Here is a 10251-nt window from a genome sequence, read left to right as displayed (position 1 = left end):
GGAATTCTCTCCCCCCGCCGCCCCCGCCCTCACCTCATGCCGGGCCCGCGCGCCGCGCGCGCGCGTCATCGCCGCTGCGCCGGGATGGGCGGGACCGGGCGGTGACCACGCCCACAACGCCACGCCCCTCTATGTTCCCTCAGCGGGGCGGGCACGGCCCCGCCCCCCGCATGTGGCCACGCCCATCTCACGGCCACGCCCGCGGTTGGCCCCGCCCCCGACGCTCCCCTCAGAGGCGCTCGGCGGGCGCGGGGGGCGATGGCGGCGGCGCCACCCTGGGGGTCCGGGCGGGTCCGGCCCCTGCCCGCCCGCGGCTGGTACCTGTCCGCCCGCGAGCGGCGGGAGGAGGACGGCGAGGAGGAGGAGGAGGAGGAGCAGCGGGAGACCGCCCCGCTGCTGCCGCCGCCGCCGGGCAGCGTGCGTGTGAGGGGCGGCGGGGAGGGAGCGCCCTGAGGGGGCTGCGCTGGGCGCCCAGGGGAGGCTCGGGCAGCGCGGGTTCAAAGGGCGGCGGGACGGGGCTGTGACGGCGGTGACAGCACCGGGACGGGAGAATCACCTGGATGGGGAGGGGGGGATCAGCCTCTGCTCCCATGGCTGCTCCTGATCCCTTCGCTTCCCTGCCTGCTGAGCGCTGGGAGCGCTGCCTGGGCCCTGCTGGGGCACGCAGGGACAGCCGGATCCCAGCCCTGAACGCTGCCCTGCTCGTTCTGCGCTCTGCCCCCGCCGTGCTCCAGCCTTGTGGGCGTCTTGGGATGCTCCCGGGGCAGCATCGTGTGTGCACAAGGATCTGCGTCGTGTCAGAATGAGAAGTGAGATTTTAGATTGGGGAAGGAGAAGTTGACTGTTGCCTCCTTCTCCCTTGAATTTCATTTTAGGAAAGATCAAAAGATTTCTTTCACTAATTGTGCTTTTTTTTTTTCTGTCTTTTTCACAGAGTTCTTCAAGTCATGGCTCTTCCTTTGCTTTCTCAGTGTTTAACTTAATGAATGCAATCATGGGCAGTGGGATACTTGGCTTATCCTATGCCATGGCCAACACAGGGATCATGGGGTTTAGGTAAGTTTTCAGTTTTTACATATACTCACTTCTAAGCTCCCATTGTAGGTTTGAATTAAAGAAAAAAAATAAAATACTGAGACTCCTGTGCAAATCTCAGGAAGAAATAAATAGCTTGTGCCTTTCAGAATTGTTGATTAAGATCGTCCCCTTTTTGATTTAGTCGTTCAGATCTGACCTAATAAAAGTCCTACTCAGATGTTACATTAAATTGCCACAGGGTGGCAATTTCTTGGCCATTACTTCTGATAGATTGATATTTTCCTTTCAAAAATCTGGTTTCCTTTAGCTCCAGGAATGGGCCTTGTGGCATAGGATGGATATGGCTGAAAACTCTGAATGAACTCGTGCTTTTGTTTGCACTTTTGCTTGTTGCAAATGCTGACCTGTGGGTAATGGGGCCAAAGTCACTGGAATTGTCACTTTGTCCATTTCCTGAGCATTGATTTCTCTTCACTGGGGGATGTGTTTGTGTTTGTGTGCACACACAAACTCCCATGGTTATGGCCATTCTGTAATCCACACATCAGGGCAAGTATTGGGAAAATCAGAAAGCATGTGAACCACAGTCAGCAGATAAAAGCCATAAAATGAGGAAATCCTGTAGCTTAGTTCTTGCAAGAGTAGCATTCTTAAAGCTGGAAAGTGCATTGTACTCTAAAAGTGCTTAATTGTGAATGTTTTGTGGTTTTTAGTATCTTGCTGCTGATTGTTGCCAGCCTTGCTTCTTACTCTGTGTTCCTCCTGCTCAGTATGTGCACTCAGACTGGTAAGTGCAAAGGATTTATCTGACAGTGAGCTCTGAAATATTTCCTCAGTTTTATCACAGAGACATGACCCACTATAAAGATTGCAGTTAACAGTGGTGTCTGATTGACTGACCTTGAAATAATTAATGTTTTAACAATTAATATCTGCCATTTAAAACCAGGATTTTGAGTCTTTTTATGCAAAGCCAATGCCAAACTGACTGGTTTCTGATTTAAATTTTTTTTCCAAATGCCTCTCTTATCTTTCCTGAGGGATCCTGTATTTCTGCAGCAAAATTATTTTGGTGCTGGCTGAAACTCACTACTTCAGTGTGTGCTTTTGCTTTCAGTGAATGCCTAAGAGCAACAAAACAGCAGCCTTTCATTCTCCTTGGAGTAGTGCATATGTTTTTGTCCATGGCTTGAAATTGATACCTTTCAGGTTTTTCAGTCATATTGGATTATCATTGTTCTTGTGGTGCTTTATAGATGCAGCTTGTAGAGCATTTTTGATGCTGAATGGGAAGTCATGGTGCAGCCCTTGGGAACTGCACTGCTTTGAGACAGCTCAATCAATCCATTCTAAACCCTGCAGTCAGATCTGCTCCTGTTTCAATTCCTGCTTCTTTTAATTGCTGCTGGAACAACTGAGTCTTTCCTTGACTTGTGCTACACACAGATCATGTTACAGCAGGAAGTCTCCCTGCTTATTGTTCCCCTCTCATCTGTTTTCCTCTCTTTTCAAAGGTGGTGGGAGAAAGCTGCTGCCTCTTTCCTCCTTGGCTTTGTTTTCTTTAGCTGCCTTTGGTCTCTCAGATGATTGCTTCCTGATTCTTCTCAGATCTGCTGCTCCTGTCCCCACCTGTTGAGGGATCTTCTCCATCCATTCTTAAAAAATCACCCCTCAGAGGTAGGGCTGCTTTTATGCTTGGTATTGTTGGCTGCTTGATGATTTGGGATTAAGGGTTTGGTAATTTTTTTTCTCCTTTTGGAGTGCTGCTTATTAGAAAGGAGTCAGAGCCTGAAAAATGAAGTTAAAGAGGTACATGAGAAGCAAAAAAAAAAAGGGGAGATTCAGGTAATTTTAATGGCCTTTTAAACCTCTTCCTTCAGGCTGAAAAGTTCTGTATTTTCTGGGCATTAAGTGGCATTAAGCTGTTGTCTAATAAAAAATAAAGAGATTCCTTCAAAAGAATTATGATGAGGGGGAGAACTAATGATTTAAGTAAGAAGAATTTGGGTGTTCTGAACTCAGAGGCCTGATATGAATGAAGGGTTTAACTCCTCAGTTCTTGTCCAAAGGCAGCAGTTCACCTCAGGAAAGCATTTCTGAAATGCATGCAGCTGAAGTGTCAGAATGAAGAATTCCTCTAGTCTGAAACTAATAATTAATTATCACCTAATGCTGGCCGGTAGGACTTGCACCAGAACTATGTCTGGATAACTTTGCTGGATTTGTCACCTTTTGTGTTTTAATTTTTTTAAAATAAGATTTGAGATCATATTTTCTATCATTCCTGTCAGTTATTGAAGTAATTAAATGTTAGCTAGCATTCCAAGCTTTTCCTTGGAACACTGTCTTTAAAAAGTGGGAAATTCAACCTTTGTACCTTGACAAAGTAAAATCTCTGTACGTGTTTGATTCCAAAGTACTTAATTAAACTTTTTCTTTAAAAAATCCCTATTAATTTGTAAACAGATTATTAAACTTAATCCATTGGAAAAATTGGAAGGAAATCTTACTATTTTTATATAAAAACAAGCTAGAAAAAATTAAAAGGTGGTGAAGAGAAACAGTTGAAAGTATTTGTAAACTATTATTTAGGAAAGAGATGACCTATAAAACACCTTCTGAAAAGAAAGCACTAATACTAATTCCATTTCAAACAGAGGCCAGGATTTATTAAGCACAGGCATTTTAGTTACAGCTCAAAAATAAAGAAGTGTCTTCAGTTACTCATTTATATTGGTCTGGACTTTGACAAAATCAAGTGATTTGTGTAGACCAAAAGGCTTAGCAAAAAAAATATTGTCAAGTGTTGAGTTGAGATTAGTTTAGGCAGTGTTTGTCCTGTGTTAATTCAGTATGACCTGTGTTGTTCTGGGCTGATAAGGGCTGAGATTACTCTGTAAAGCAGAGGAATTGGGAATTTAAGTGGGATGCACTTTGAAGTTTTGTGGCTGTTTTATTCTTTTCATTTTAGGAGTCAGTCACAAATATTGCTGGTACTGCACTGGCCCATTCACATTTAAAGGGATAATTTCCATGGAGTGTTAATGAATGATAAAAAATAAGCTAATCAGGGAGAACTTACTTATCTTTATATAAATTGCACTAAATATTTTGTTCCCTATATTATTGAAATTACAGAAGGAATGTGATCAAGTAATAGGGCTTCCCAGTGTTTACAGGACCAAACTGATTACAGAAAATACTCCAAGGTTTCATATTGCTCTTTTGGAATTGTGTGGAAAATTTTGTTCTCTTTGCTCATAACTCCTCATACATGTGTATTTATTTACCATGTATATTTATATTTATTTATTTATATTTATTGCCATGTGGTAAAAACAACTTGCTCTTAAATATGTTTACTGTTTTTCTGATTTCTTTTATTGGCAATGAAGATGGCTACCTAAAATGCTTTTTTTTTAGTAGTTTAGTAGTGAGTAGCTACTTTATAAATGGAAATCAGGAAAAACACAGGGTAAAATCTAGTAAGACATATTTTTTGTTGAATTGTATTTGTTAGAGACTGTTCCAGGTTTATGCTGAACACTGACTGCTCACTGACAGAGTAACAATGAGAGGCTTTAATCTGAGTTCCTTCTCTCTGAGAAGGGATTGTTCTGAGTTATAATAGAAGTGAGCTTCAGCTCAAACCCAGCAAAATTACACAGGAAACCACAGGCTGTTTTCATGTAATTATGTAAGTGGGGTGCAGGTAAGGGCAGGATTTTTGTTTTGCTTTGGGTTTTCTTTTGGGTTTTTTTAATAATAGGTTTCAGCTAAAGAAGGTGTTTACCTTCTGCTCTCTTGAAAATAGATAGGGCCTAGTTCTTAAAAGCTGGAAAGATGGTAATGTTTATATTTGTAGAATGATGAAAATTTATCTTCTGTTGTCATCCTAATTTAAAAAACCTGCTCTTTTAAGAAATAAAATACAGAAATATCTTGTATCTAATTGCTAATGCTAATTTCAGAATCCTTCACTCACAAAGAAAATCTTTGGGAGAAGGCAATTTGCCATTAATGTACTAGTATTATATTTTAAATACTGAAACTGCAAGTACTAAATTGAGTTTCTGAAGAGTCTCTGAATGTTTGAAAATCAAGCTGTATTTTGTAGCAGGAGTACAGGTGAATATAAAAGCTATTTTGTAAGTAGAAAATGCTATGAAATATTCTTTGAATCCTGAATTTTATTAATTTTAAAAGGGCCAAAAATAGAGCTTTCAATCCTTTCAAGTTAGAGAAATTTTAGCTCTTTTCTTTTTTTCCCTTACCAACAGCTGTCACTTCTTATGAAGACCTTGGCCTTTTTGCATTTGGATCAACTGGAAGGGTGAGTATTCATTTTTACCTGTTTTTCTTCTTGGTCTCATGCTTCTGATATGCAAATATTCTTTGCATAATAAAGAAATATAAATAAAATTAACAGTACATTACTAACACTATAGTATGCTGAAAAATCCACGACAGCCTGAAGCTTTTAATTTGGTTTCATTTTGTGTGTCTGCTATGTGGAAGCCAAACTTGAGTTAAATTTACACTCCTGAAATGCAAGATTTTGTGCTGCTTTCCTGTCAGAGTGTTCACTTTTAGCTGTCTGTAAAAATTGCCCACTGGCATTGCTGCTCAAGGTTCAGGTGTGATACAGTCCTGCCTCTGCTGTGAAAGTGTTCAGAGACAGGGGAGTGGTGGATTTGCTGTTGGTTATCTGAGATAAGGGATGGCTTTCCATGTCATTCCCACTACAGGAGCAGCTAACAGTACACAGGATGCATGAGACTTGTTTCCTTTTGTTTCATAACCTCTTCACATGAATGTTTCTTTCTTGTTTTATCTCATAATTATAAAAACCAACAAAACCCCCAAAAAACCAAAGCAACCAAACAAAACCACCATCAAACATAACCATTTCTGATACAAGATTAATCAAAATGTTAACTATTATTTTAACTAATTATTTTAAACATTAACTATTATTTTTTAGTAGTGTGTTCTGAATCTCTCTTTCCCAGTAATGATGTTACTGGCTGTGAGTACAGCACATTTAATATGAGTTTGTTAATTTGTGAATTCTGTGCTCTGTGTTCCACTTATACCTTACTGAAAACAGATTTTTTTTACCCCACATGAGTGTGATTTTAATGTTTTTCTGAAACAATGCAAACTTTTTAAAATTAGTTTGCCTTAATAGGCTAGAGACTGCTTTCTTTTATCCAAATATCAGTGAGGATTAAGCCTGAGCTATCAGGTGTTTGTAAGGCTTCCATTAGCATTAATAAGCAGATGAGTGTAGCCTGAGGATCAATATTTATTGACCAAATTAACAAGTGATCAACCTCCAGAGATAATAAACCTTGATAATAGCAAGGAATAAGACAGTTATTTTTTACAGGAGCTGTTCTGTACACAGTACCCATGAGCCATTACTTGAAAAAGTCATAGAAATGTGGAGTTTAAGAAGAAACTAAAATGTGACTTTGCCTTTGCTCTGAACACACATAAACCATTCTTGGCAGATGCTTGTCTAATCTGTTATTTAAAAGCTGAAGTGAAGGAGATTTCACAGCTTCACATCATACTCAATGTGTGTATTTTTTTTTTAATTCTTCTTAATACACTGTTTCATTATTTGCAGTTTAAGTAATCCATGCTGAAAATTATCTGGCCTTTTATTTTCAGTGTGCATGGAGAGCACTGGAATATTTCTGTGTTAGGAAGCTGTTCTTTTGATAAAATAATGAAAATTCACCAAGCTTTCCTGGTGAACTGATGTTTTCTGGAACAGTTGTGAAACATCTTTGATATTTATACACTTTTGTTAAAACTTGCCTGCTTTGCTGCTTCTGAGTGTGTTATCTCAGACTGTTTTCTCTTTGCAATCCAGTAGCTCTTAAGTCCTGTATTTGAGATCTGCTTCCTGAATGCCTTGCTTTTAACTGATCTTGTTGATTTTTGGGCTTTTCTACTTCACTACCACCATTCTGAATTCTCATCTGTCCCTGAATAGTTCTCACTTCAGTCAGGCACAGATGACTTTTTTGTTTTGTTTGTTTTTCTCTGCAGCAGTACTGAGTTCTCCCTCACACACAGGGGATGGTACTGCCAGGCCAGTGCAGAACTTTGCTTTAATTGGCAGCTTGGTTTGAGTAAACTACTGGTTAACTACTCTTGAACTAGAGCAGTTACTCAACCTGGTGATTTCCTTTCAAATGTATTTTCCTGAGATTTGTGAGAATGGAAATATTCTGCTGTTGGAAGATTGCTGATTCTCCCTTTCCAAAGGTGTGAACTATTTGTTTCCATCTATGACAAATTCCAAGATATCATTTTTTTTTCTTCCTTTCCTTGGTGAGTTTTGAACTGCCTTTGAATTAATTTAAAATCTGAAATTATTTTTTTCAAAAAGCCAAATTTGTATTTCTTCTCATTACTGTAGCTTTTTTTTTCCAAGCTGACTTCATGGCAGTGCTTATTTAGGAAATGTCCTATATCAAGAAGAGCAGTGGGCAGAAAGAAAACTCAAGCTCATGATCCTGGTATTTTGCAGCTAAACTCAAAAGAAAACAATAGAAAAACTTTATAGCCACTTTGAGGGGTTTTTTTCTCAGATGGAAATTATTTCCTTTTTATTCAGAGAAGTTTATTAATAGCCTGTGATCATTTTTGCTTCCATATCAGTCCAGTATGAATAACCACAAGTGCTAAGGAAAAGAGTATCTGTTTTACAAGTTTAAAAAACAATGACATTCCTGACAGTCCAAAATATTAAAGAATAAGGAAGTACTGTACAGATCTCTGCTGTCTTGTCAGAGATAAATGATAATTTTCATTTGTATTCACCTGATATCAGTTAGAATGCATTTATGTTTTCATTGATTTAAAAACCCTCTCTTGTGCACAACAGGCTTCACTGTGTAATTACTCTAGCTTTGTCTCAGAATAAAAATGTGATGTTTTCAGGAAGGATTTTTGTTCCCATGTTCATTTTGGTTTGTGCTGGTTTCCATGTGTTAAACTCCTCACTAAGGAGAAGATTCCCTTCCTTTCAGGACTTGTTATCACTGCTACATCTGGTGTGTTTAAGATAATGCACATGTGGTTTATGCCTGCTCTAGACATATGATTTTAGTTATCCTTCTTACCCTTTCTAAAGAAATAATTTTTTTTATAGGTCCTTGTTGCAACTACAATAATTATCCAGAATATTGGAGGTAAGAGACTTCATATGCTCAGTATTAAATCTGTGACAGGCTTCAAAGCTCCACCAGCACCAAAGGCAATAATTAAAAGTGTTTTTAAGAAACTGATTAAAAGGACAGAAAATTAAGGGAAAGGCTTTTGTGATGATGCTGAGAAGGGCTGTAGTTGTGGGATAGATAGGGAATTTTGGGGTTTGGATTCTCTGCCTGTTGCTGCACCCCAGGGTGTGGAGCACATCCCTGAGAGCTGCACTGCTCCTTGAGAGGAGCTCAGGCTGCAGCATCTCCTCTCTGCCCTTCTGCACATTTGGATCTGGAGCTGCATTTTGTCACATCATGTGGTTTGGGTTTTGCTGTTGGAACCTGCTTGTGCATTTCAGTGATTTGTGCAGCAAGTGAATGTTTACTTAGCTATGATGTTTCATATGTTTTGTATTAATGGCAGCTTTCTTTTTTTAGCTCAATAACTTGTTTTTTGGGGGGAGTTTATCTTCCTAACTCATGTGGGCTGTCCCCTTCCACTGTTGGTTATTTTGTCTTTCTTGGTACATGGCATAGTAAAACAAACACTCCCTGGTTTTGTACTTGGACTCTTCCTCAGGTATGCTCACATACTTGACAGTCACTAAATATTTAGAAATTATTTCTCTGAAAGTAGAACAGTTTGAAGTCTAATAGAACAGTTTTATTTTTTCTTTTGTTGTAAATGTTTTGGATGCTTTCTTTTAAATGAGGGAATTATCTGAAAGCTCCCTCCTCTGTTCCCTACCATGAACCATGGCATACCCATGTTCACATACATCAACAGAAGGAAACAGCATTCCAGTGCTCTTCTTTCCTTTAAGATTACTGTCAAGTCCAGATAATTCAATGATTGCTGGTTTTTGTCACTGTATAAGCACCTAGAACTAGAGAAGGTAACTGTGTTTTCATTATAAACTTGGAATATTTTCTTATACCTAAAGTTCCAGTATAATGAAATGGCTATAAAACTCCAAGCATTAATTTTAGGCAGGAGTGACCATAGCAATTCCAAGATTAAGGACTATTTATTCATACAGCTTTTAGAGGATGTTCTGTAGCAATGAACAAATCTTTTCATTTCCTTTCCTGTTTGAGGGCACCTCTGAATAAACAGTATAAGAGAAGGAGGGATACACAGAGCAGGTCCTGGAGATTGTGGCATCATGAACAAGACTGTTGTCAAAGGAAATACAACTCTCATTTCTTCCTGATCACTACATAACTTCCTCTGTGCCATTTTAATAAAATTCAGCTCAGTAACTCTGGAGCCCCAAACCAGTGCATGCTGGATGCTGCAGTCCCAGTCCCCCATGAAGGTGACTGTGCTGCAGGCTGACAGGCTGCTAAAAAAATCAGATATGAACAGTTCACTTCTCACACAGCTTTGACTCCTAAAGAACTGCATGGAAAGAAAACAATTTTTGTTATCTTTCTGGTCCTTCTGCAGATTTTACAGGGCAGAACTGTGGAGTGTAGTTTGTCCTGACTGGGATCCATGCTGGCATTAAATGTAAAACCTGGGCTCTGCCTGTCCTGCTTGTTTGCTGTGCTCCCCTCTTGCTGTTTGTCTGTCTGGCTGAAGGAACCAGGAGCCCTGTTGGGCAGACATCCAGACTCTGTCAACATCTTTCATTTCAGAGGAAGGCTAAAAATAAAATTGTTTTGTGTTACCTCTGCCACCATCAGCCCTGGGTGCATTGCATCACACGGTATCTCATTTCAGAAGTGATTAGAGAGCATGAGATAATGAAAGATGGCTTGTGATTAAGCAACAACACCAGGGTTATTGTCACTATCTGCATCTTGTCTGGGCTTTTTTTTAAAGTTTGCTCTGATCCCTTCTAAAAATAGCCGGAGTGCAGAAGTGATTTATATTAATTTGTGGTGGAGAAAGCACTTTAGTAATAATTTTAATAGTTATGCTTTCCAGTTTGTCATCTTTGTGTGTTTTTAAAAGAAAGCTTAATGTGCAAATTTGAATTTGACATTC

The 10251-nt window shown here is 39.6% G+C and overlaps 1 protein-coding gene across 1 annotated transcript in view; it reads left to right on the top strand.

Annotated features, from left to right (window-relative positions):
- Positions 1–246: 246 nt before the first annotated feature.
- The window catches only part of SLC38A6 (solute carrier family 38 member 6), a 37544-nt gene continuing 27539 nt past the window's right edge, over positions 247–10251 (top strand). Inside the window, exons 1-5 of the mRNA XM_058806850.1 lie at positions 247–417; positions 935–1056; positions 1752–1825; positions 5319–5371; positions 8210–8249. Of these exons, the coding sequence (XP_058662833.1) occupies positions 259–417; positions 935–1056; positions 1752–1825; positions 5319–5371; positions 8210–8249 (448 nt within the window). The 5' untranslated portion in view covers positions 247–258. The remainder of the gene's footprint in view (positions 418–934; positions 1057–1751; positions 1826–5318; positions 5372–8209; positions 8250–10251) is intronic.

This window comes from Ammospiza caudacuta, chromosome 6, assembly GCF_027887145.1.
Source record: "Ammospiza caudacuta isolate bAmmCau1 chromosome 6, bAmmCau1.pri, whole genome shotgun sequence".
NCBI classification, from domain to species: Eukaryota; Metazoa; Chordata; class Aves; order Passeriformes; family Passerellidae; genus Ammospiza; species Ammospiza caudacuta.
This window is presented reverse-complemented; position numbering and strand designations above follow the sequence as displayed.